Genomic DNA, 27,677 nt, shown 5'->3' on the forward strand with positions numbered 1-27,677 from the left:
TCGCTCGCATCCTGTTTATGATCATGACAATTCTGTGATGATAATGATATGGTATGTTTGGATGATAATCAATTGGCTTCGGATTGATAATGAGATTTTTGGTCATTGATTGCTTATATCTGTATCTGTGTTTTCGGTTTATCTCGGTCTATCTTTTATTCATTTTTTTTACTTGTCACGCTTTCTGAACTGAGTGATATCCACTATATTGCTGTAATTACAATGCTCATCTCCGAAATATTGCCCCAGCGATGGGCTTGCACCTCAACGCTGTGCTGGGGTCTAGTAATTAATTAGTCCTTATGGATGAAGCCAAGATGAGCCCTTTATGACTCCCGCCCTTGATACTTGGTCACTATTGCGAACAAATTAAAGCAAAACCCCCTTCCAATTTAACTATGATATTACTTATATGATGCCTATTGTTTATAAGGCAAGCAATAAGTTATTAATAATAAATGACCTCAAGTCTTTGCTGTTCTACCTATCTGATCTTTTTCTGTCAAGAATTAATAACAAAGCTAATATCGACCATGATCATGAACCAGTTCAAAGTATTATTTGTTAGTACGGCTTGGTCTTACTATCCTTGCTAGGGCAAGATAGTTATTAAAGGCGTATAATTCATAACGGTTAAGCCTATCCCTCTTTCATCCCTTTTGTTATACTAAATACATACTGATCTGTATCTATCATAGAGGGGCACCCATATCTCCCTTGTTAAATAATAAACAACTTTCGCCGAATCTCCAAAATATTGCTGAGACTCGAGCGTCCTCGACAATCCTACTGACCTTACTTCCCGCCTGAGGCAACAACCTGGGCACGTGGTCCCAGCCTCCCGTCTTCCAACTCAGCTGCCAACTCAACCAACCTCATCAACCTCGAGTTAGGTATGAATGTTTTTCTCATTCCCAGCCTCTTCCCCATCTATCTGCTTTCTGTATATTCATCATCTGACGACCGTAACGACCGTGACGACTTTTCTTTTATGATTCTGTACCTTATTCCATTCTTATGATCGTTGTCGACTCTCACCGCTACTATTAATACTAGCATCTGGTTCCGACCCACCGGCTAAGAGCCGCCAGATCTACCCGACCACGGTTCAGCTTGTTTACTCCCAAATAGCAACAACAACAGTCGAGAAACTAACCGATTGCTGACATTATACTCCTTTTACAGACCGGAAACGAGAGTGAATCTACTAGAGTGTCAGCCCCAGACGGGTGCTGGGACAACGCAATCGCCCCGGCATTCCGTCGCCACCCTCACCAGCCTCGTGGGCCTTGTTGCTATTATTGTTATTATTATTATTATTATTATTATTATTACAATCTTTCCCCGCACATACTGGACTCCATATCTCATGACTTGCATCATCGTGTGATAGACAGCCCCTCCCAAGTCACCACACCGCCATGTTCAGGGCTCTGCTGGGAGGTGGCGGTCGCAACGACTCCAGCTCCCGCTCGTCTCGTCGCGACTACGATGGCCGTTCTACCCCGACGACCTCCTCTTCCCGCCGCCACGCCGACTCCAAGCTATCCGCTGCAGCCACTGGTTCCTCTAGCCGCAAGTCCACATGGGGTGACGACCGTGATCGTGGCTTGGGCGATTTTCTGACTGGCAGCCGCAGAGCTCCTCCTAGCATCGCGGGCGAGTCGACTGCCTCGACCTATTTCACCGCGGAGCCCGGATCTTCTACTACCTCAGATACCGTCGTCGTCGAACGCCCACCGCGGTATGTGGATGAGGAGGATCGAAATAGGACAGCAGACCGAAGACGCGATCGCGATCGCTCGGAGGGCAGGGAGCGCAGCAAAAAGGATCGAGATCGCGACTCAAGGGGAAAGGAGCGCAGGGACACTAAGGATCGCTCCTCCGAGGAGAAAGATAGTGACAAGGGTCGAGATCGAGATGGCAGTCGCCGAGAGCGCCCACGCACTCGGTCCGGAGACGACCTCGGAGACCTGACGAGAGCATCTCCGACCTCGACTGCTACAGTGGCGGGACATTTTGCGGCAGAGATCGCATCCCCCGGCTTTAATCAATTTCCTATGCAGTTTGATACTACTCTGCCCGGTGCGCCCCCTGCGCCATTTCCTCAATTCGACCCTCATGTCCAGCAACAGTTTCCCGACCAGTTTCAACCCTACCGTCCGCCCAACCCAGCAGGCGCAGCCGCCGACTATTATGGGGATCAGGGTCAATCTGTAGCTACTCAGCCAGGTGTCTGCCCACGTCCACCAGATCTCATCGTGGGCGCTCAGCCGCATCTGCAGCCTCCGTCTCCCGTCCCCAATCCTCCCCCGGAACCAAGCAGTTTGGGACAGGTGGGCGCTGCAGCGGAGTATTATGCCACCGGCGCTTCCACCAGCACCTCAGATGTGCCGCCATCTACATCTACATCCACATCCACACCCTCCAAACCATCTAAGCCAGGGAAGCCTTCGAAGCCATCTAAGCCGAGCATGCCCTCCTCCGGGGGTTCTGCCGCTGCTGCTGGAGCTGTGACATATGGAATCAGTTCGGAGATCCTCAACCAGACGAGCTCGAGCTACTCAGAGGTGTCGGGAGGCCTGTCCAGCTCGTTGAATTGCCAATCTGCGGGACCCATCCCGGCTCAGAATGGCGCTCCAGCGTCTCATGGGATGGGTGCAGCATTGGGCGCAGCTACCGCGGGCGCCGCGGCAGGTTATATGACGAGCAACCATCATCAACACTCCGCCTCCAACCACGGAGACACGACTCATCACAGCTACAGCAATGATTCGTACGGTATCGGACAGCTTCCTCAATCCGGTAACTATAATTCTAATGGTAATGCGGGTCCGCACGCAGCGGCCGCACAGAGCGTACAGCCTACTCCAGGACCCCCTGCGAGTTCTTCCTCAGGTGGGGGAGGCCCGAATCAGCCTGGATCGCTGGCCTACCACCAGGAACACCATGGGCTCTTGCGCAGATTTATCGACTTCTGGAGGGATCCCGAAGGTGTAGGCAGGTTCGAGGACTATACGGAGGCCATTGGCGTCTGCAAATACTGTTTTGAGCCTGGAACCACATCCCGAGATGCACCCCGAAAGCACCACTACAATCGGCGGCGGCGGTCCTCTGTCGTCGATCGCTACGGCAGCAGCACCCGCGTGGACAAGTGGAATCGTTACAATTCCTCCGATGACGAGAGCCGGCGGAAGAAGTCGAGGAAAGGGAGCTCATGGTGGAGTGAAGGAGCTCTGATCGGGGGACTGGCGGGCTATGTGGCTAAATCACTCTTCAGCACCAAGGACTTTGAGGACTCATACAGCATCCGATCTGGACACCGCCGCGAATCGAGAGCGTCCGATACGAGCGCAGTATCGTCGGGAAAGGCTAGCTCCACCTCTGGTGGTGTCACGAAGCGTTCTCGACGCAGTCGCTCGAAGGATGGCAGCGAGAACATGTCAATAAATGAGAGCAAGTTCTCGGTGGCTCGAGAACGGACCAAGACCAAGACCCCCTCCTACAAGATCTCCCGTCGATCATCGCGCTCACGATCAAGATCGCGGTCTTCTGGTCTCAAGGAGGAGGCGCTGGACGCTGCTGTCGGGTCAGCGTTGATGGCGGCGACGGCCGCAGCATCGGAATCCTCTCACCATCGGAAACAGCAATCGCCAGAGCGCCTCCGTATCGAGGGACGTCGCAAATCCAAAACCAGTGGATTCAAGGCCTTCTTTACTGCACCATCGGCCAATCGACGGAAGCGTCATAGCAAGAAACAACGGGGATTCTTTTCTTGGGCAAACTCGTCATCCTCGACCGACCTTGATCTGGTGTTTGGCTCCGATATCTCCGGGCCGAGTGTGAGCAGCAGGTCGAGTACGTCCAGCAGAAAGCAATCCAGCCGGAACGTGAACGCAGAGATCCTGGAACTCGGAATTGCAGCGCGAGAGCTCGCCCGTGGCTCGTACCGAAAGAAAATTTCTCACCGGCATCAAAGCTCTCTCCGAGTCGAACCTTCAACGGCCGCGGCCGCCGATGACGATGATGATTGGGAGGATGCTGATTCGGAAGACTCCGTGTCATCGGCGTTGGCATACGGTGATAGTGGGCTTTTTGGCAGCCAGGAGTCCGTCATATCATCCTCTGGCCCGTCATTCTGGCCCTGGAGATCGGGCAGCAAGAAACAGGAGAAGAAGAGGGAGCAGCAGCAGCAGCAATTTTCTCCTGGTGTCTCAGAGGAACGGGATGCCTCAAGCAGGACGAACAGTCCTCAACAGGTCTATCCTGTCCCCACGCCCGACCCTTCTCGATTTGAGGCGGGGCGCATGTCCCCGTCGTCATCTCCACATGCGCAACCACCTGTCGTCCGGCCTGGGCCGATTATCATCCAGCAACCGCAGCCTGTCGCCCCAGTCTCTCAATCGGTTTACTACACGTCGCCCACAGGACCCCCCGTTTTTGCCCACTCACCCACTTCTCCATACACTACTCAATTGGAAGAAAAGGTGACTCGAGATATGTCTGCTCGTCGGAGCAATTCATCGCCTGTTTTCCCAACAGCTCCCTCCGACATGACCCCGTCCTCCATCTTGAAGCATCATCGCTTAAGCACGAAGGATTCGGCAACTGTTCAATTCGATTTGACCGAAGAGCAGAAAGACAAGGAGCGGCGAGCTGGTCGTCGTGAGAAGAGGCGACAAGAGAGGCGCGAGGAAGCCCTTCGACTGCTCGAGGGGGAAGAAGATGCTCGGCGTAGGGAAAAGAAGGAAAGAAAATGGGAAGAGGAGCGCCGCTTACGTGAAGAGGCCGAAGCAGAGAAGGCGGCGCGCGACGCTGCTGCACGCCGCGAGAGACGCCACCGGGAGAAAGAAGATGAAGAGCGGCGGCAAGGGAGAGGATACGAGGACTATGCGTTCTCCGGTAGGGATGCCCACGTCACGCGGGATGCACGTGAGAAGAATAAGGAAAAAGACGATCGCTCTTCTTCCTCGTGGGTTGGCCCAGCCGCCGTAGCTGGTACAATAGGAGCTGTTGCTGCTGCCAGTGCCTTAGCCGACAAAGCCTTCGAAGACAGTCAATCGCCGTCTAGCAAGAGTCGACATGAGGAGCTTCGGGAGAAGCGGCGTTCAGAGCGACGTCGTGCTTTCGAGAGAGACGACGACGCTATCGAGCTAACTCGCAATGAAGAAGTCCGACGAGCCGAAAAGGAAGATGAGCAAAAGACGAAGGAGAGACGAATCGCAAAAATCGCAGCCTCCCGGATTATCGGGAACGCGAGCCCTGTCTACGATAGCTACCAGGAGTTCTTTACTCCAGAGGAGCTGCGACACCGCGCCAACGACCACGCGGCCCGCTCCGATTCGGCAAAGGGGTCCCCGCGTATCGTTGAAATCGTGCCCGCTAGTGAGAGGTACACTCGGGACATGGGGTTGTTTGGCGAAAGAGATGACTCTGAAAGCGATTCCAGGAGGCCTGATCTCCCCTGGCCCATCCCGCGACTGATTCTCATCGAACCGACTCCCCCTCAGAGTCAGGATGGATCTGTTAGAGATGTCCACTCTCCTGTTCCTCCTCCAGTGCCAACAGCAGGCGGAAAGGCTGAAGACGAAGCAGCTCAAGAGTGCGGACGGTCAACACGCGTGTCGTGGGGGAACCACCAGACACACGAATACGAGGTTCCCACTCCATTCTCTGAGAAAGACGAATTCATGGAAGGGCAAGATCACCATGCCGAGACCGTGCCTGAACAGTCGAACAGTGATTCCGTCGTCACAGCTATCAGGGAAGAGACAGGCGATGACAAAGCCGTTACCAGCCCGGAGGAGACTCACGATGCGACTTCTCACAGTAAGATGCCCGGCGGCTTTGGCGATGATCCTGAATTCGCAGCTACTTTGGCTGCGACTGCCGCCATGGCTGGCTTTGATCCTGCCGTCGTGACGGATGATGTGAAGTACTACCGAAGGGATTCCCCTCCAGGGTCTGAGCTTCCATGTACTTACCGCTCTCCGTGCATTGAAACGGTGAACGATTCGATTGTGACGGACTCGAAGCCCGACACACAGTCTCCTGGAGAGACTTCGGAACCTTATCACTTCATCGAAGGCCAGGAATTCACTGCGGAGCCGGAGACAATGGGGCCGACATTGTCGGGAGATACGGAGGGTGCTGTATCTCACGAAGCCCCACCCTCTATTGCCCGCGAAGTGATTGAGAATCTGAATGAGAAGAAAGAGTCTGGCGATGATAACGTACCCACCCTGGACGACTCCGATGATAAGCGAGAGCGAGACGAGAAGTCGGAGAAGGACAGTGACGTGTATGAAGAGCCCGCGGACGATACCAGGTCTACTGCGGCATCTGCACCTGAGCCGGGCGAGTTTGAGAAGTCTGGCGAGAAGAGGCGCAGGAGGAAGTCCAAGCGTCACAGTGGAAGCCACGAAGAACCCTACGACGATGACAGTCGTTCAGTTCCTGATGGGGATGATGACGACCATGAACATCGTAGACGCCAGCGCCGGTCAAAGCGCGACAGCGGTGCGTTTGATGAGACCGCCTCTGCAGCTTCGTCGCCGGCTAAGATCGACGATTCCCGCGAAAAACGTCTAACTCGAAGTCAAGATGTCTCCACCTCCAAGGACAAAGACAAAGATAAGACCCAGGAGAAGAAAAGTGGCGGGTTCTTTAGCGGTCTTTTGGGCTCGTCGCGAAGCACAGTGGAGCCCCCCTCGTCCTCCTCGGACAAACGCGAGTCACGCGACGTGCCGGACCAACCTGGTGAAGGAGAGCGAGATCGAGAAAGAACTGCCGACAGCGAAGCTGAGGATGAGAACTACAAGTCTCGTAGGAAGCGAAGGGAGGAAAGGCGACGGCATAGATACGAGGAGATTGTAGAATCGGGCCGAAGCACGTCTGAGAAGGTAGGTTCTTAATTCTTCTTCGTTCTATGGCTTTATGTGAAGTTTTACATGCTGAATTTTTTTTGTTCTTCATTTACAGGAACAAAAGCCCGCCGCCGATGATGATGATGATCGTAAGAATCAAGATGACGACAAGAAGCAGTCTTTTTTAGAGGAGCGCCCCGAGATGCTGCCGACAACCACTAGTGCCGAGGGCATTAATAAAGATGGTAATGATCACAGTGGTGCTTCGGGGCTCCTCCCTGCCTCTTCTACTCTGGCTGCCGCAACGGGGCTGGGAATTATTGCTCTCGATCACCTGCAGCGAACAGAGGGCCAATTGCAGCAGCAACCTCAACGATCTAGAAGTCAATCAGTCTCGCCTGCCTCAGGGGAGAAAGAGGTCCATCTGCCTCCCAAATCTCGAAGTCGACCGCCCTCTGTTGGTCCCAGCGAGGACCTAGGGCTGCGGTCCAGGCGTCGTTCGATGATGGACTCTCCCACAGCGGTTCCATTGCATTTCCGCAAGCCGCCTGCCTCTCCCAACTTACAGCATCGCCAGTCAGTGACCTCCCCTGCTCAGTCGCCTCCCCAGGGTCGCCGTCGGCCCAGCTCGACTGAGTTCAAGAATGCGCGTGAGTATCGGCCCCTGTGGCTGGTGGAGCGGCACAGTTCTGGTAAATGGGACGCAGAGACAGAGGGTCCGCTGCCATCCCTACCCTCCAGCAAGACGACAACACCGAGTTCGTCAGTCGAGGATCTCCGGGAGGGAGTCGAAGACGCGTCCCATTCACCACCATCTTGGCAGTATGACACATATCAAGCCTTTGGCCGTAGTTCAGCCTATATCTGGGGACGCACGCCTGCTGGACTGCAGATCTCTACCGACCGCGCCTCTGCGGACGATGCTGATATTCTGGACTTGCAGCAGCCGACACCAACCCCAGCCACGTACAGACAGATCGGTCCTCCTACGGTCAAGAAGGAAAAGCCCAAGTATGAGTTCCATTCACCTTCGGAGCTCCTGCAAGATCCCAGCACTTTTCACCCGGAAGTCGTGCGACTACCGACGACTCTGGAGACCTTGCCTTCCGTTGAAAGCTCGCTGGTGGGGGGCAAGGATGACAACATCCAGCGAGAGGAGACGCACTCTAGTGCTGCAGCAAATGATAGTGTTAGACCTCCAACGCCTCCTTCCGACGGACGCGAGGAAGAACGTAAACCTCCGTCAAATGCATTCTCGTCGCTTTTGACAGGTACCGGCTTTGCCTCTGTCGTGGACGCGGCTGTCGGTGCCGCCGTCGATCATCGGCTGGGGGTTGAAAAGAAAGAGAAAGACGAAGCAGACGAAGTGATAGCGCTTCCAGAGAAAACAGAAGCGCCCGAACCAATGTCCGTAGCGAAAGAGAACCGGTATGATGTGCCAACAGTCGAACTGAATGGGGAGGTACAGGACAAAGTTGTACCATCCCTAGACCAGCCTTCCGAAACGCGCGGCGTATCCCCCTTCGCCAAAGCTGGTGCAGCAGGGTTTGCTGCCATTGTCGATGCAGTGGTTGCAGCGGCTGCGGAGAAGGCTGACGTAGATCACAAGCCAATTCCTGGCCTTGATAACGATGAAAACAATGGCTTGCCATTGGACAGCCAGGACACCTATGGTAAGGAAGATTTTGAGGCAGGAGAACAAACGTCACAAGAACAGCCTAGGGAGCTAGAGCAGGAGCTGCAGGAGCTGCAGCTTCCCCCGTCCTCCGACAAACATGAAGCGCGATTCGTGGATGTCGTCGAGGCAGCGCTCGCTGCAGCAGAAAATGCAAAGACGCGCGAGTCAGTGTCACTCAAAGAGGAAAGTAGCGAAGAAATCATTTCTGGACCTGAACATCTGACTGTGCAACCAGCGGAACAGGCCACGGTCGATGATTCTGCGCCAATTACTTCTGCTTCCAAGAAGAAGAAAAAGAAAGACAAGAAGGCCGCAAAGAAGACGCAGAGTGTGGACCTTGACACTGGCCATGCGGAGGACAATGAGCAGGCGACGACTACTGCTCATGAAGCTGTTGCGACAGAGGCTCCCTCAGTGGAACCTGGCGACGACGAGCTTTCTCCAAAAGCCCAGTCGGAACGGGCCGAACCTTCTCCCCAATCTGCTGAGCAAGATAAAGAAATTGCAGCGCCCGTCATCGCCATTGTTGAAGAACAGGCACCTGTTCTGGTTTCTGCTAGCGATAAGAAACCTGTTGACATTTTCCGAGAGGAATCGCCCGCAATTGAAAATGCGGGTGAAGAAAAAACTCGCGTTGATGTTAACACTGGGGTGGTGGCTGGCCAAGATGTGGAGACAACGTGTGCTGAAGCGGTCAGTGTCATGGAAACCGCCCCGGCGGAAACGGAGATGCGGTCAAGCCCTACGGTGGAGCAACCTGAGACCAATGGCGGCACACCACATATGCGTGCGGAGCCTGAGGAAGAAACCAGCTCGACCGCAACAAGAAAAAACGGGAGAAAAAAGGATAATAAGAAAAAGAGACAGAGTCTGGCCTCTACAACGGTGCCCAATGAGGAGCCAGAGAAATCCGAAGAATCCACTGTGGAACAAATACAGCAGCCGCCGACCGCGAATGATGCAAAGGTCTCCGCATCCCAAACAGGTGAATCATTTCCACCTGTGGACTCCGCCGACAAGGAAATACCGCAGACCACAGAGGAGAAGGAAGGCGAGAACTTAACCATGACTACCGCGGAGAAGAAAAAGAACAAGAAGGACAAAAAGAAGCGCCAGTCACAGTTATGGAATGAAGAGCCTGCTTCGGAGCCAGCCCAACCATCTGTCCAGGCGACGCTCGAACCATCCGATGAAACTGGTGTGGAGGCCGTCACCGCTCAAGACGAGGTGCCTCTTGAGGAAGAGCAACTAGCATCAGATACGCCAGAACAACTAGCCGTGTCAGAATCTCAGTCCATTCCCATTGAGGAAACGCCCAAGGAAGAAGTACCAAAACAGGAGCTTTCGGAGAACACTCTACAGCCGACCGACGAAGCAGCTGGTGTCGAGGAAGCTCAGTTCGGTCGAGACGACGTGCCTGACGTGCCTGTTCAGGAAGAGTCACTGAAATCAGACACAGTGTCTGTACCTCTTCCGACTGAGGAGACAACCAAGGAAGTCGCAGAGGAAGTAGCTGTCCCAGTGGAGCCTACCACTAATGAGCCTCCGAAGGATGAATTCGAAGAATTTCAATCTGCTAAGTCCAAAAAGAAGGCCAAGCAAGAAAAAAAGAAGCGGCCCAAAGAGGCTCCTGACGAAACAACACGACAATCGACCGAAGCTTCTGCGATAGAGAATGAGACTCCTCAGGAGGTTCCACCTGTTGAGGAAGCCGCCGTTAGTCCTTCTCAGGACGAACAAGGTCCCCGAGAAGAGTCCGCTGCGCCAGAAGTGGCAGATAAAGAGATTGATGTAGCTGTCCCAACAGAAGCCTCCATTTCTCAGCCTGAGAAAACCGGAGAACCCCCTAAGGGTGAGGTTGAAGAGTTTCAACCTTCTAAGTCAAAGAAAAAGGCGAAGAAAGAGAAGAAGACGCGGCTGTCCCTTTCTTTGGATGAAGAACCCACTCCCGAAACGATAGAGGCTGTCGGCACGTCTTCTGAAATTGACGCTCCTTCGCAAGTCGAAGGTACCTCCGCCAGCCAGGAAGATGAGAGAGGTGAACCAGGCACTCAACAGTCGCAATCCCAGTCTGAGGCTCTGGAGGTCGAGGGAAATGCACAACTGCCTACAGAAGAGCAGACACCTGCGACTGAGGTTGCATCGACTGAAAAGCCTCCCGCAAAAGACGAAGTGCTGGTGGAAGAGTCCCAAACAACGAAGTCTAAAAAGAAATCAAAGAAGGACAAGAAGAAGCGACAATCTCTCGTACTAGATGAAGAGCCAACTCCAGACTCTGCAAAAGATTCTGGTGAAGGCTCTACTGAGACTGCTACGGTTCCTCCCAGTGTGGAAGAAGCCCCTACGACTCAGGATGTCGATGTGAAAGTATCTGTTTCTCGAGAAGAATCGACGGCACTTGACACTCTGCAGCTAGAGGACATGCCTGACAAGGATAATTCAGAATTACAGCCACCCGAGGCTGGTACTGGGCAGATGCAAGCTGAGGATCTCCGGGAGCAAGATGGAGAGTTTCAGTCTACAAAGTCAAAGAAGAAGGCAAAAAAGGACAAGAAGAAACGTCAGCCCTTGTCTTTGGATGAGGAGCCGACAGTGACATCCGAGAAGCCTGAGGAGCCTACGGAGCCTGCCATCCATTCCGTCGATCCGACTTCAGTCGCGGAACCTTCTCAGACGCCTCTCGAAGCAACTAAAGCAGCAGAACCTCCAACAATAGAGAAACTGGCAGAAGAAGATGCTGAAAATTTCCAGCCCCAGTCCGCAAAGTCCAAGAAGAAGGCAAAGAAGGAAAAGAAAAAGCGACAATCGCTGCAGGGGGATGAGGTACCTGCCCAGGTAGAAGAGTCGACTACTCCTGCCATTGAACAAACTCAGGAGCTTACAATTACCACTGAAGCAAATCCGGAAGCTCCCGAGACGGAGGTAGCTGCGGATGAGACCGAGCTTCAAACAGATAAAGGGACTGGCGATCGTGAATCAACAGCAGAAGCGGAGCCTACGCCCGCTGTCGAGCCTCCTAAAAATGAAAACTCGACCATAACGTCCGAAACGGAAGTTACAACTCATGGAGAAAATGAGAATCAACCGAAAACTCCTGCGGAACCAGAGGAGGAGTTCTTATCCGCAAAGGCCAAGAGAAAAATGAAAAAGGAGAAGAAGAAACGGCAGAGTTTGGTCGGGATGGAAGAAGACCCCGCTGCCACCGCTGAGACCGTGCAAGAGGCTCAAGGCGAGAAAGAAAAAGAAGCGGGCGCAGAGGGTGTTCAATCCCAGGAGCAGGATACTGATCCGCTAGCCGAGAAGTCTACTACCGATGACAGTCAAGGCTTCGTGCTGGCCAAGGAGAAGAGAAAGGCCAAGAAGGGTAAGAAGCGCTGGTCGGTAACCTGGGTGGACGAAGTCGCAGAAGCTGCTCCAGAAGAAGGGACAAGGACGACAGTCATCGAACCGACAGAGACTCCAGCAACTGATGATCCCGCCGGAGACATCGTCACGCGGGCAACGTCCTCTGAGAAAGACGTTCACGAACCGGAGCCACAGGAGCCCGAGACCGCAATGCAGGAGACGCCTGTTCAAGCCGACGGTAAAGAAACTTTTCAGTCTTCCGACAAGATTGAGACTGGCAAGAAGGAAAAAGACTTCGATGGGACTAATGACATGGTTTCTTCGCAGGTAGAACCCCGGAAAGAGGAATGTCCTTACCCGGTGTCTTCCCCGACTTTTGCTGAATCCCCTGAACCTGAACCCGAAATTTCTTCCCTCCCAGAAGCCCCTTCCGTAGTAGACCAAGAAGCCCGTGAGACAATGACGTCGGATTTTGTGACAGAAAGCCAGTCACTTGCTGCAGAGGAGAGTGCGGAAGTGGTGAAGGATATACCTCCTACGGAGAGTGCTCCTGCTACCACTCCCGCTGCACCAGAGCAAGAAAACGAAGAGGATTCCTCGATAGCTCCCAGCAAGAAGAACAAAAAGGAGAAGAAGAAGAAGCGCAAATCGGCTGCTTCCTCTGTAGGTGAGATTCCAAATCCGGAGGAACAGACTTCGCCGCCAGCTGCCGCCGAAGAAACCCAAGAGTCTGTCGTGGGTGATGTGGCGCAGGAAACCCAAAGGCCCTCCGAACACCGAAAGACTGAAGAGGAGCTTGCTCTTGAACCCGAGAAACCGGTTGCCGCAGATGGGGAAGATAAGGAAAATCAACAGGACCAGACAACGTTGCTGGAGGAGAGAGAGATCCCAACGCAGCCGGAGTCGGTGTCCCTTGAAGCGTCTGCTGAGGTCAAGGAAATCCCATCAACCAGTGACGCAGAAGAAGCAGTGGCGACCATTGAAGATCCCTCCAACGGACCCATCGCCAGTGCAGAAGATGCGGCTGCTAATGGACAAGAAGTTGTTGTATCTGCGCCTGCGGAGTCAACCACAGACACCGATGTCCAGCCTGTTGTCGAAGAGGAAGGCTTTGCACCGGCTCCCAGCGGGAAGAAGAGCAAGAAAAAGAAGAAGCGGTTGACATATGGGCAGATCGCCGAGAGTGAGGAAAGTGTTCAAGTGAAGGAGTCTCCAGAAACCAAGCTTGCTCCTGTTGAAACCATGGAGAAGAATCTCGATTTAGGTCGATCAGCAGATCAGCAAGTCTTGGAGGATGTTTCTGAACCTGTACCAGAAAGGCGCCCTGCTTCTACGGAGCCTGCCGCAGAGTCGAATCTCCCTTTATCTCAGCCGCCGAAGTATGAAAAGCCTGCCCCTATGGAGGCTACTGCAGAAGTCTCCGAAGCTGCATCGGAATCGATGTTGGCCACCGGCAAGCCGCAGGAAGACTCCTCCGAAGAACTGTCGGGAGAGGGAGCAGGTGAAGTTGAGGATTTCCAGGCAGTTCCTACGAAGAAGGGGAAGAAGGAGAAGAAAAAGAAAGGCAAGAAAGATACTCAGGTGGCGCAGGCAGAAGAATGGTCCAAGTCTGTTACTCCCGAAGAGGGCCGTGGCTTCTCTGTCGATGAGCCCATGCCAGTCGTCGCCGAAGAGACCACTTCTGATCCCGTCAACGAGCCACTGGCAGCGCCAACAGCAGACATAAAGTCCGCGACAGCCTCTGTCTCGCTGGATCCGTTTGATATGTCTGGGCCTGTCAAAGAATCTGCAGATGTAGACATGGACAACGCTGGTGCAGTGCTGACTGAGGAACCTGTTTCTCTCCAGGCGCAACAGGAGTCGGAAGAGAGGTCACATCGACTAGCGCTAGAGAAGGAAGATGATCTTGCCGTTGAGTTTGGTGAGCGGCCAAGAGACAAGGTATCGGAGGGGCCGGTCTCGAGAAAACCATCTAAGAAAGACAAGAAGAAAGCAAAAGAGGAGGCTCTCGCTGTAGAGCAGACATCGCAGCCTGAATCTGAGGTCATCCCGAACGCCACAGAGCCAATGAATATCCAGGCTGTGCAGGAGCCATTCGAGGCTGTGTCGCAAGAGTCAGCTGCCCAAGCACATTCCCAGAATGATGAGATCCTCCTGACGCGCAGTTCATCCAAGAAGAAGAAGGGAAAGAAGAAGCGGATGGATTCGCTAGTCTCGGAGCCTGGTGAAGTTCACGTGGAAGAGGCCACCGCGCCTGTCGAGGCGAATCCTCCTGCTCCAGAGGAGCACAAACTCCCTAAGGACGAACAAGAAGCCGATCCAGCAACTACGGAAACTGGTCCTGTCGCTAAGGACGTCGACCCGTGGTTCTCAATTGATAAGGACAAGGATCGCAGTGTTACTGCGAATGATATGCAGCAAGATAAGTCGTCTCCGGACGCTCTATTGATCACACCAGAACCTGGACGTGGGGATACTGGTGGGCAGGGCCCTTCTCTGGAGCGTGAGGCAGAAACCGCCGTCGGAGAGTTTGAGGAGACTACAACAGCTCCAGTAGAACCATCCACACAGCCCGAAGAGTCAATGAGCAAACAAAACAAGGAAAAGAGCAAGAAGCGGGCAGAGAAAGAGGAAAAGAAGCAGAAAGAGATTGAAGCAGAGTTTGTCACTGTGCCTGTGGAAGAGCAACAATTACACTCTATTGAAGAGCCGGAATCGACAGTACCTGAACCGGACAAGGTCATTACAGAAGAAAATACAACAGTCCCAGCTCCTCAGCTTCCAAATGAGCAACTTGAGCCTGAGGAGTCAGGGACAGTACCTACAACGAAGGGCAAAAAGGCGAAACAAGCCCTTGAGATGGGCCTTGCAGTGGGCGCCGCAGTTGGCCTACTTGACTCTGCGGTATCGGCTGAGCCTACTGTGGAACAATCTACACCAAAAAGAGACACGGTCGAACAGGACTCGCAGCCTGGAGACTCGTGGGTGGTGTCGAATAAGAAGGGCCAGACAGGCAGGAAATCTGAGAGTCTCAAGGATGATCTATCCACTTCGTACGAGCAGGACATGACTGGAGAGCATTCCTTTCAACATTCAGAACCAGAACAATTTTCCCGTCGAGGTCCATCTTCGCCGCCAGTGCCAGCCCAGCAGCCATCGACGAGCCGGATTGCCAGCATCTTCCCTAACCTAGAGCGAGTCAAATTCCGCCGACCATCTCCCAAGACGATACCATCAGAAATTAAGAAGAAATCCCCTGTTCCAGAACCAGTCTCTACCTCAGATGTTCTCGACATTTCTGTCGAAGTTGACCCGTCCTACGACGTCACTGTGCTGTCTGACGGCGGCACCGAGACGCAGGAGCGTGCCGTCGAGATTCACTGGCAGGATGAGAGTGAAGAACCGACAAAAGACAAGGGACCTACACCGCCCTTGAGTGACCAGACGCCTGTACGCGATTCTGCTCCGTCCCCTGTCGAGGCGACATCCAAGGATCGCTCTTCCTCGATCCTCTTTGGTTCATCTCCCTCAATGCGCGTTGATCCTACTCCAGACAGCCATCGTCGCAATAGCACACCTCCGACTCGCCTTGCACCATCCTCTAACGGTAGCCTACGTCGCACCACTTCTATCCACGGCCATCACACCGGCCCTACGCATAGCTGGACGCTGGACGACGACACGCCCTCCAAGCGCCCGCGGGGTCCTTCTCCCGGACCGCTACTAGGAGATCACGCAGATCTCTCACCACCGCGGACGCCTCTCGAACCAATCCGCGAGCACGATGGCTCCTTGAGAACATCCTCTCCACGTCTAGACTCCGTCGTCCTTCCTCGCCCCGGCAGTCGTAACAGCGTGGGCAGCGTGCGGTCGCTTCGACGGGCCAACCGCAGCCTCAGTGGCGATCTGCGAGCAGCAGCAGCCGCCAATCGTGCGGCGGAAGCCGAGGACGGACATTCGCTGCATCGGAAGAAAAGCACAAGCAGCGACAGAAATAATCCAGATCTCGATCTTGACACGGGCCCAGATAAGGTGAAAGATAAAGATAACGATAAGCAGCGATCTGGTTCGGTGGAGACTAACGATAAGGCGGGGTGGGCGGCCCCCTCGGCAACGGAAGACTCCCAGCCACTCGATCCCCCTCAACTCCCCAGCGACCTCCACAACCTCCTCGAGCAGATCCCCTCGTCATCCACCTACGACCCTGTCACCGACAAAGGCAAGCGCCCTTTGCGCGGCATGACCGATGTTTATGTGAGTTCTTGATCTAATTATCTTTTTTTATTTTTTTTTCAAGATAATTGAGTGACTGACTGACTTGCACTCCGCAGGAAGGATGGGGCGAGACCCCTAACTCCCCGCGGTCGCCCACGCGGCCCCCCAGTGTCCGTCGTCGCCAGAGCATGCAGCATCTCCAGGAACTCGAAGCACGTCTCGACCAGTTAATTTCGGAGAACCGTTTGTTGGTCGCAGCCAAGGAAGAGGCGGAGCAGAAGTTGGCCCACATGGGCGCTGCACGCCGCAAGAGTGACCAGGCGCTGAACCAGAGCGACGCCAACCTCCGCGACAAGGAAGCAGAGATTGCGCGGTTGACAAACTCGCTGGAATGGATGCAGGGGGAGGTACAAAGGCTAACAAACGAGAACGAGGCCCTGACAGCATCCCACGCCCGCGAAGTCGAGGACCTGCGATCGCAGCACGCCCAGCTGGCTGCTAGCATGGAAGATACCGTGCACAAACGCATCTCGACCGCACTGGCAGACAAAGATGCAGAATTGCGCCAGCTCCGCGATGAGCTAGCAGCCGCACGCCAGACGGTACAAGAGCTCCAGCAGCAGATTGTGGCTGCCACCGCGGATGATGTGCTCCAAGTGCGTGACGAGGACTATTTTGAAAACGCCTGCCAGCGCCTGTGCCAGCACGTCCAGCATTGGGTGCTACGCTTCTCAAAACATTCCGACCTCCGACGTTGCCGGCGGCTGGCTGAGGTCCGTGACCAGAGCGTCGCCGACCGGTTCGACAATGCCATGCTAGATGGGTCTGACGTCGATGCTATCCTGGCCGACCGTGTGCGTCGGCGCGACGTCTTCATGGCGGTGGTGATGGCGATGATATGGGAGTATATCTTTACGAGGTACCTGTTCGGTATGGACCGTGAGCAGCGCCAGAAGCTCAAGGCGCTCGAGAAGCAGCTGGCGGAGCTTGGACCACGCCGCGCCGTCGCCCACTGGCGGGCGCTGACACTGACGCTGCTGTCAAAGCGACCGAGTTTTGCACAGCAGCGCGCAAGTGACACTGAGGCTGTTGCCCTGGAGATCATGGGCACGTTGTCGCAGCTGTTACCACCGCCCGCGACGGCGGAGGCACAACTCCTCGAGTCGCTGCGCGGCGTGCTGCGACGGGCGGCAGACCTGGCAATCGAGATGCGCACGCAGCGTGCCGAGTACGTGATGCTGCCGCCACTGCAACCAGAGTACGACGCACAGGGCGAGCTGGCCCGCCAGGTGGTTTTCAATGCGTCGCTGATGAACGAACGCAGCGGCGCGACGATGTCCAACGAAGCGCTCGAGGCACAGGGGGCGATTGTTCGGCTAGTGCTGTTCCCGCTAGTCGTCAAGAAGGGCAACGATTTAGGGGAGGGCGACGAGGAGATTGTCGTCTGCCCGGCGCAAGTGCTTGTGGCGCGGCCGGAGAGTGATCGGGCTCATGAGAGAGATCGGATTTCCACGAACAACCAGTCGATGTCCAGTATGGGGCAGTCGGTAGACACGGGTAATATGATCTAATCTCCTTCTTTTTGCTTCTTCTGGTGATACCCTTGCGGTAGATATTTCGGTTGTGCTGTTATTATTGGGTTTTGTTCATGGTCAAGGTCTTTGGGGAATAAGAAGGCTGAATGGATCCGTCCATCCCGGTCTCGAGGCGTCACACTCGGGAAAGTACGTTCTGGGAGACGGATTCTAGTCACAGTCATGTCCAGACCAAGACCAGTGGCGTTTGGCGTTAATGTTACGCACTACTCAAGTGGATACAAATACCTGATAATAAAAAAAATGAGAGGGGAATGAGGATTGGTTGGAAGGAATATAATGATGCGTTGCTCTTTTTCTGGATCTAGCAATTATATATATTTTTTTGATATCGGTGGATTACTGACGATGGGTTGTTATTCATGTGATGTATTTTCTTTCGTCTTTGAGGCTGCATGTGTTTATGTTTTATGACTGATGACGAGTCACGAATCTCATACTTCATTCTACTATACCTACGACTGTCAAGAAAACATATATTCCCCCTAGGATGGAATATAATGGTGTTATAATATACCTGATATACCTCCCCCAGTATATGAGTCTGTTATAGAGTAATATGCCATAATCGACGAGTGACTGATAAATCATCAAAGATCTCGATTTATGTCGACGATGGAATGCAGCATCAAGATGCCTGCACTAAGAAGTTGCACTGAGATTGGAATATTATTATTTGGGTTGAGTTCCATGCACACTTGACATGTGCATCCACCCTCTTAGTCAGCACTGATTCCGGAATTCGTCTGTAGTTTTCGTTGGAGATCAGCCCCTTGATATCGATTTATTCTCCCCGTCCATTGACGATCTGGATCTGCTATTAATCCTTTTTGGGCCGATAGTCGTCGGATCTTCAGCCCACTACCATGGTCGCCGTCCGCGGGCGGTTCAGGTGACTTCACCGATCCGCATCCACATCCGCATCGGGCCACAACCTTCCTTCAAACCCGCCTTTTCTTCGATTTCTCCCCGGCCAATCTTGCCTTCATCGTCCATCCAAGTTATTTCTTCATCTCATCCACCGGCATTCTTTATCATCCGTTCGTGATCCCCGAGTCCACCGTCTCTCGGCTCATGAATTGGTCCTGTCTCCATCCCGCTCTGCCCCGACGTCATCCGCCACTCTGTCGCCTTCTACCTTCTCGACCATGGTGAGGAGCATCGAGGCTCTCTCTCCACCTTTGATCGACCGCTGAAAAAAGTGTCGAGATACATCGGTCCCTCATGGATACCCATCCAGATTCGGCCGGGAATGGTCCCCGCCACTCCCCGTCTCAGCAGCAGCAGCAGGAGCAGCAACAACCCATGACTCTGGGTCGTCTGCTGGAAATACATGCCAATACGCAAGGACAAGTCCATTCTCCTGCAACGGCCCCCGCGAAGCTTCCAGCCTCCGGAACGTCGGAGGACGACACGCTGCAGAACCGACCTGCGGGACCCGAGAACTCTCAGCCACCGACGGGGAAAAAGAAGAAGAAAAACCGTCATCGTCGACGCCGCAATCGTCGGCCGTCCTTTATCGCGGCAGATGAGGACCATCCCGGCACGATCATGGCAGATCGTACCTCGGATAGGGGTAGTTCAGCCCAGGAGCTGCCGCGAGAGCGGCCTCCGTTCTATCGGGGACGAAATCTGAGCACCACGAGTTTGGAGAGCGAGGCGCTGTTGGATCATCGGTAGGCTGTCAAGCTATCCGTTTCGTACGAAATCAATACTAATGGCATTATAATTTGCAGAAATCAGCCGCATCAGATGCGGGCCCGGCGCGACAGCCGACTGAACCAGTCCTTCCGTCCCGAATCCTATACCAGAACAGCATCTTTCTTTTCCAGCAACGCCGAGGGCGCTACTGCGCGTCGACCTCGTTCCGGTCAGAGACATCCGTATCGATCTGAGAGCGAGGATATTGAAGAAGATGAGGGAGAGGAAGAGCAAGAGATGGATGACCGCACCCCGCTGATAGCCTCCCACTACACCTCGAGTCCCTCGCGTGGTGACTACGGGACGGCATCGTATCTCTCCCGGACACCGCGGAGGCCGTCGCTCGACACCAGTTCCTCCCGTCGCGCCCTGTCCTCCAAACCAAGTCCCGCGGGACCCCAGGAACAAGATCGCGACTACGATGTCAATAACCCGCCCTCCGTTCCTGGAAGTCCCAAGACCGGCATCGCTGATATGGGATATGACGATGCTGTGGTCACCGGCATTGAATTCCCTCCCGGTCCCCGTTCTCCTGACACCCGTCGGGACTCTGCCAGTCGACTTCATGATGTGGTGATCGACATGGAAGGGGGAGGGGGAGGAGGCAAGCGTTCTAGAGACTCGTCGCGGCCGCCATCCCCGCGCATGCCAACTCAAGATTCTCTTCATCGTCGCCGCACCATCACGCTGCCTGCCGAGGGAGACGTCTGTTTCCCAACGGAACTGGCGGAAGCATCGCGTGACGAGGTGGGCGGGCGGCGGCGCCGTCGACGACGGGAATGGCCCGACTTGGCCGTCCTAGAGGAGTGGAGCCGCGAAGAGAAGGAAGAGCGCAGCGGAGAGTTCAGGGTCAAGAAGATCAGCGAGCCCGTGCTCGTCGGGGGCCGGTTACGTCCCCAGTATGCAGGATGGCGGAGAGAAGAGGAGGATGCCCCGTACCGGTTTACGTATTTTAATGAGGATTTTCAGAGCACCATCCACGCGCAGACCATTTCCGAGCTCGTTCAGCCGGGAGGGAGCTTCCGGGAGCTCTTCATCCCGGATCCACCGGAGCTGGAGGATTCTTCGTCGGAGGAAGATGAAGACCTGATATCGCTCTACGAGCCGGGCGCTCATCACCAGATGAACCACACGAACAACCATAGCCACCGGCCCAGCAACGGTCAGGACTCCGGGGGAAGTCAAGGCCCGGGAAGCGTCCCTCCTGCGCGGAGCGAGAACGACCCGAAGAAGGAAAGTCATCTCCAGTCCAGCCAGCTCGACATGCGGTCCGACACCGATACCTCGTTCCTGCAGCAGACGCCGCGACAGCCTAAGCCTAAACGCTACGGGCCACGTCCGACGTGGTGGCTGGATGTTCTGTGTCCGACCGACCCGGAGATGCGAGTGATCGCCAAGACGTTTGGGATCCATGCTCTGACGGCGGAGGATATCATGATGCAGGAGGCCCGCGAGAAGGTTGAGCTGTTCCGGCACTATTATTTCCTGAACTACCGGACCTTTGAGCAGGACTCCAACAGCGAAAACTACCTGCAGCCCGTCAACATGTACGTCGTCGTGTTCCGCGAAGGCGTGCTGAGCTTCCACTTTTCGCAGACGCCGCACCCGGCCAACGTCCGTCGGCGCATCCGGCAGCTACGTGATTATCTTATCTTAAGTTCGGACTGGATCTGCTATGCTCTGATCGACGACATTACCGACGTGTTTGGCCCGCTCATCCAGTCGATCGAGAATGAAGTCGACGATGTGGATGACGCGATCATGCAGATGCACTCGCGGGATGACGTGGACAAGGAATTCCACCAGCGCCACAAGAAAAATGACACAAATAGCAACGATGATGGGACGTCGCCAGCGGCCGGCGGCGACATGCTGCGGCGGGTGGGCGAGTGCCGAAAGAAGGTGATGGGCATGTACCGGCTGCTGAGCAATAAGGCGGATGTGATCAAGGGGTTTGCGAAGCGGTGCAACGAGCAGTGGGAGGTGGCGCCCAAGTCCGAGATTGGCTTGTATCTGGGGGACATCCAGGATCATATCATGACCATGACGAGCAACCTGACGCATTACGAGACGTGAGTACTAGTTTCTATCTGACGGGTCTGTCGAGAGCCACAACTAACTGAAACAGGCTGCTGTCTCGCGCCCACTCCAACTACCTGGCTCAGATTAATATTCTCATGAACGAGCGCCAGGAGCGGACCGCCGACGTGCTGGGAAAGCTGACTGTGTTGGGAACTATCGTCTTGCCGATGAATATCATCTGCGGGATGTGGGGGATGAACGTGAAGGTTCCGGGGCAGGATGTCGATAATCTGTATTGGTTCTGGTCGAGTATGCACCCTCTTTCTTTCTTTCTTCTCTCTCTCTCTCTCCCCCCCCCCCCCCCCCCCCCCCCCCCCTTTTTTTTCCAGCTGTCAGTCACTGACTCGAACCAGTCACTGCCGGCCTGGTCTTTTTTGGAGTCGTCTGTTTCTATGTCGCCAAACGAGTCTACCGAATTGTCTAGACGTGACCTCAACAGTACATATGTACAACTATCTGGTTGGATGACATGGCAGGATTGATACCATCATGATTTGTACAGTCTGTTTCAAATTTTGCTTTATCTTTTGTCTTTCAGCACGATACCATGCGGAGGCCAGGCCAAGCGCAGCACGGCGCGGCCCTCCTACTCTCTCGAGTCCAGATCCTCATTATTCCATCTATATATACAACTGTCGAATGAGGGTTTCGACATGACCATGCATGCACTGGACGGTGCTGACATTCTGAAATTATGTATATGAAAACAACCCCCTCTTCTAGATAGATGTGCTGTACATACGTATATCCTCTTAAGACCACGCAGTCATTCTATGTCTTATTATTCCTTCCCCCCCCCCCCCCCCCCCCCCTTTTATGTATGTGCCCATTCTTGGTTTGTCTATTGTCTAGAATTCATTTTCTGGAGTGATAGAGTACGGTCCTACTGACTGGGTGATTTACGTCCTTGGTTTAGTTTGTTTTGTTTGGTTAATTAATCAACTAATTGATTGGTTCATTGAATAAAATTGGATTGTTTATTTGTTTTTTTTTCCCCTTTTGGATCTTCCTTAGTCTTGTGTCTTGTGATGTGTATTGTATCTTGTGTTGCGACTGCAATCTTCATTCCTTATTCCTCGTTCTTGGGGTTATGATTCCTTCTCTCTCTCTGTCAGTCTCTCTCCCTCCCTGCATGTGAGTGTGCAAAAGCACAGCAAGTGTGGCGTGAGACCCCCATAGAGATAGATAATACATAGATAGACGAGCCTTCCTTTCTTCTTCTTCTTCTTCTTCTTCTTCTTCTTCCGTCCCTTCCTTTTTTTTTGTTTGTTTGTTTGGTCTGGTTATATTAGTCTTTCAGTCTTTCTTTCATTAAAGGACGTTGTATGTACATGCACATGTACATACATATGGTATACATATATATTGTGTATATGTATACTCTTTCTCTCTCTCTCTCTTTATATATATATATATAACTAGAATATGAGTCCGTCCTCTGTACCTACCTGATGAATATTTCAACGCTGAAAAATGAAATTGTCAGCGCCTGGGAGGAGTCCCGGGTAGAGGTGATCTCCCCCGTGAACTTCAGCAAGCAAGTATGTACCTGAAGAAAACAAATGAAGGAGGTAGAAACTAAACTGGTCGGTCACCGTGGTTTTTTTTTTATCTTTTTTTTTCTAATTATTACTTTTTTTTTCTTAGATTATACTAGGAGTTCTATCTAGTGTATTCATAGCTATGCCTATAGTATAGGGTGTGCTAACCTAACTCTATATACTTATATACTGGCCGAAGAAACAGAGTCCAGATATAGAAGATGAAGCCCCTAGATATATATAATACCCAAATTAGGCAAAATATAGTATTTTAGGCATCTCCTATCTATGCCAAGAAAAAAAAAGATGAGCAGAAGACAACGGCTATTAATTAGGCTGTTACGTAGCTGCCCAGTACAAGCTCTGACAGTCTCTATCTATATATACTGTGACCTAATGTAAATCCCTTGCTAGTATACCCCAGCCTTGTCATTCATTGTGGACCCTGTGCGTCCACATGTGACCAAGTACATACATACGCTGATATCTGACATGGTATTGATATTTTATATGGCGCGTGGCAGTTATTCTAGAATTTTGGTGGGAAAGGCCGAGACTCTTGACATAGTCCAAGTACGATGGGGGTAGGTGAGGAATTAGGCGTGTGGTCATTCAACAAATGAGATCTAATCTATAGTATAGTACAGACTGTCTTCTATAAACTTCTAGGCAAACTGATTGGATATCTACTCTACCATAGTAAGCTATTTTCTTTACTAGCTAAAAACAACACTGTCCATAATCCATGGTCCCTAACCAATGCAAGGAAACACTATAGAAGGAACTGTAGTAGGAAACAGCCTACTACATGGATATTACTGTAGTCTTGTAGTCTCCCTGGCGCTATGTAATAATGCGGCCCCTCCCTTGAGAAAGGGAAAGCTCCTCAGCTCGAGGGAAAAAAAATTGCACTGTATGGATTATGTAGTCTCACGTAAGTTCTTGAAGCAAGGCCATCAATAATCAATCTCAGTGCCATGAAACTTATCTAGATACCCCGCACGTTTTCTTAGTACTATACATACCCCAGATGACACGCGCATAGTGGATCGATCTTTCCGATACTCCGCGAAGTTTAAGTTCTTCAAGAAATAACCGGATAAATACAGAGTAGAAAGGACGAAGCTAATATTCAGTTCCAGATCAAGCGTTAAAAAAAAAACTGCTTTAAAATAATACAGTAATAAGGATGCTGGCATGAAGTCTATTTTTAGAGAGCACGCAAGAAACGGAAATGTTGACCACATACATACATAGAGTCATGAAATAAGCACTGTTAATTAAAGATAAATATATATAATCTCCTGTTTTCCTTTCCTGCTGTCTGTCTGTCATGAATAAATCTTGCATATCCTTTGTTAAGACCTAACTCCTACCCCATATGTCTCAGACGAAAGTGATATTTCTTTCGAGGCGCATCTAGTGTCTCTGCCAAAAAAAAAATCAAATAATGCCTTAAAAGCTGACCGCATACTTTAGTTCGGCTGAGGTTATAGTTACAGGCTTGACTGAGTATGAGAAAGGAACCGGTAAGCAGGGCCCGTGCTGCTGCTAGAAAATACTCTCGCTCATCTATGAAAGACTACTAACGAGATTCTGGGACAGAAAGCCCTCCTCAAAACATGCCAGCCAAACCTGCTGGCAATATACTGCACATTGGTTTAGCCATGGTTGAAACAGAACAGAACAGAACAGAACAGAATTGAATAGGGATATGGAATGGAATCAGATCAAATCAGAAAAAAATCGCAAATATGAAACGTTCATCGGATCGCAATGCACCAAGTTGAAGAAGATGGCTATCTATCTTGCAGGGAATGAATGCAAGCTAGAGGGGCGAGGCTTGTCCGAATCGATTGGGATGACAGACGAGGAGCTGAGCTGAAATGATCACTTGCGTCGCTGACTGGACTGGACTTGATCAATTCTGATCTGATCTGACCCAGTTCCGTGAATTTAGCCGAGACGTATACGAAGATGCAAAACTTTAAAGGAAGATGCATGAGAAGGAAGCCGGGTGTTGAATCGGACAGCAAGCTGACCAGGTTTCAAATCCATAAATTGGGCGTCATATCCCCCCGTCACCCAGTTTCAAGTTTCAGACTCAATATTCAATATTGACCAGGAGCAAAAGACTCGAGAACGAACATCCAGACGTCAGTCAAAGAGATTCCCATCTCAAATACACACATTCCTCACTTGAGTATATCTCCCCTCCCTCCCTCCCTCCCTCCCTCCCTCTCTTTTTTTTAACCGAAGCATATATTATATGAAGAGAAGACTTCTGTCCTGACCAGTTTTTATTCATTGATATAGGAATCGATTTCACCATCTCTTAAAATGAAGATCACCACCTCCATCATCCTCGCAACTCTCGTTGCCGTCGGCGCCGTCGCAAATCCCGTGCCAGCACCTGACGCTGTTGCCCTCGAAAAGCGCCAGTGCGGGTCGTGTGTTGATGGACAGATGGAGTGCTGCTATAGCAGTGGCTGGTGTCAGTGGGATAGCTGCTAGGCCTACGCTCCAGAACAGAGGTAGCTACGTAAAATATCATGCGGAGGAATGAATTTTTTCTTACTTGGGAAGGAAAGGCAATCCTCCTAGGAGGATCAGGATGTTGGTTGATTGTGTCATGGGACGGAGTGCAAGAGAGCAAACTTGGGTACATTATTATGACTGACGCTCTTGACAAGTCTGTACTCGGAAGTCATGGTCATGGTATCAATCTAAATTTTTGAAACCAGCTTTCTTTCCTATGCCGAACTCGGTCATTATTCATGAAAGATAATTAATGCTGATCTGTATATACATATGTGTGACCATCCTAATAGAGATGAAAAAAAATGACTTTTGTTGTATTAGGAGTACATACCGAACGAGAACCCCAGAGCTCTTTAAATAAAGGACTGACTGATAAGGTACCTAGGAAATGGAAAAGTATTTCCTAAACGAGTAACTCTCGGCAGGATAATGGAAGAAGATTGAGGCCATAAAATAAAATAACCTTTTTTTCTCTTAATTAATCAAATAAAGAAAAGAAAGAAAAGCTGCATAATATTTTCTTCTAGCCATGCGCAATACCTATCAGGTAATATAAATAATATAAATAATATAATAAAATACTTCAACTCATTCAAATAATTACATCTCAAGTAATCAGGCCATCCCGGGCTACCAACTAGTTGTAGACAGACTGGTTTTTTTTGTTTTGTTTGCAGGCAACTGCACTGCATAATGGGGTAAGAAGATTTCTAATAAAAAAAAACAGTATTGCTTCTGAAACAAATGTTTGCTCAGTCCTTCGTCTGATCTGTTCCATAGCTGCTGATCTAATATGTTGATCTTCTATATGTAATGCGGCTACCATATGGCTGAGGATGTACATACAGTACATGCTGGTCATTATATTGATTTTGATTGGGTCGGTTGAGAAGCATCGAGGATCTTTTTCTCGATGTTCATCATCATCATCATCTTCCTCTTCTTCTTCTTCAAAGTAGCCACAATCGGCCTATTAGACGGTGTCAGGAAATGGGACTTGCTTAAGCTCAGCGTCTGAATAGCGAGAAGCCAATAATAATAATAGAGCGGTACAAAAAAAAAAGAACTTGATAGAAAATTCCAGGCTTGTGGATCTATCCTGCTACCACCAGCAGCAGCAGCAATTCGCATATCTACACTGGCAGCCGTAATGAACAAAGAAGCCCGCAACGATTCCGATTCCATTTTGTCTCCACAGACTTAGGAATAGCTGCATCAGGCATAGGTTCATCATATAGAATACTGCCCAGTACTCTGACGCAGATGCCTTGATCTGTCTGTCTGGCTGGTCGGTTAATCGTGCCGATCCAGAACAGCTCCCCTAACTTGCGGGATTGATAATATGGAGATTTCTGTCAAGTGGGAAGGTTTCTTTTTTATCGGGCGGTATGTCCATCTTACCGTTAAGCAGGGGAGTCAGTCCGTGGTTGGTGTTGGTGTTGGTGAATTTTAAGGGGAAAGAACTGGTGCGTATATGCCCCCTTGTATACAGTACATGGACATTGTGATGATATAACAAATTTAAAAAAAAATCCGCTCATTTCCCACAAAATACAACGCAGAACAGGCTAGAGAGCAGGTCAACAGCTTTGAAACTAGACGAATTTGATGTTGACTGGGTATGTGACACTCAATAAGTTACTGTTACCATGCTGGATTCTAATCTAAGATTAATTACTTATGTTATATGGGGTAGCATTTCCGTCTAGTATCTGCGACCTCTGGTGAGGGCGTCGAGGATGCGATGACATGGCTCCGGCAGAGATTGGATATGGATACACCCGTGGAAGCCCGACTAGAGATGAAATAAGTATCTTTGTGAAGAGAGCCCTCCTTACCTCTGGCCGTGGACCCTAGGAGCTTTTGTCTCTGCTCGAAGAAGAGTAAGAAAAGTGCCACGAGGGTAGGTAAGGCAGGTAGGTAGGAAGCTAGCTAGGTATGTACATGAAGTATGTATGAGGTATGTATGTACGTATGTATCTCTCAGATGTTGTTAACTATTAATTAATTCATTTGTAGTAAGTAGTAAGTAGGTAGTAAGCGAGTAGTAAGATACACCAAGGAAGAAAAAATTAAAAAAAAAGAAAAGAAAAGAATGAAAGAGAGAGAAAGG

At 51.7% G+C, this 27,677-nt stretch overlaps 2 protein-coding genes across 2 annotated transcripts; both read left to right on the top strand.

The window, feature by feature from the left end:
- Positions 1–1,421: 1,421 nt before the first annotated feature.
- VTN77DRAFT_2524 (uncharacterized protein) lies at positions 1,422–17,675 on the top strand (the record flags this gene model as incomplete). The annotated part of the gene is made up of 3 exons (XM_069418373.1): positions 1,422–6,902; positions 6,982–16,143; positions 16,221–17,675. 3 exons carry the CDS (start codon positions 1,422–1,424, stop codon positions 17,673–17,675), a joined length of 16,098 nt encoding a protein of 5,365 aa, XP_069279150.1.
- A 1,248-nt stretch (positions 17,676–18,923) lies between these two features.
- VTN77DRAFT_2525 (uncharacterized protein) lies at positions 18,924–21,906 on the top strand (the record flags this gene model as incomplete). Its single annotated transcript, XM_069418374.1, has 4 exons — positions 18,924–19,375; positions 19,436–21,472; positions 21,529–21,731; positions 21,836–21,906. 4 exons carry the CDS (start codon positions 18,924–18,926, stop codon positions 21,904–21,906), a joined length of 2,763 nt encoding a protein of 920 aa, XP_069279151.1.
- Between the last annotated feature and the right edge of the window lie 5,771 nt (positions 21,907–27,677).

The sequence above is a fragment of the Rasamsonia byssochlamydoides genome (genome assembly GCF_041956645.1).
Source record: "Rasamsonia byssochlamydoides strain NRRL 3658 unplaced genomic scaffold VTN77scaffold_19, whole genome shotgun sequence".
NCBI classification, from domain to species: Eukaryota; Fungi; Ascomycota; class Eurotiomycetes; order Eurotiales; family Trichocomaceae; genus Rasamsonia; species Rasamsonia byssochlamydoides.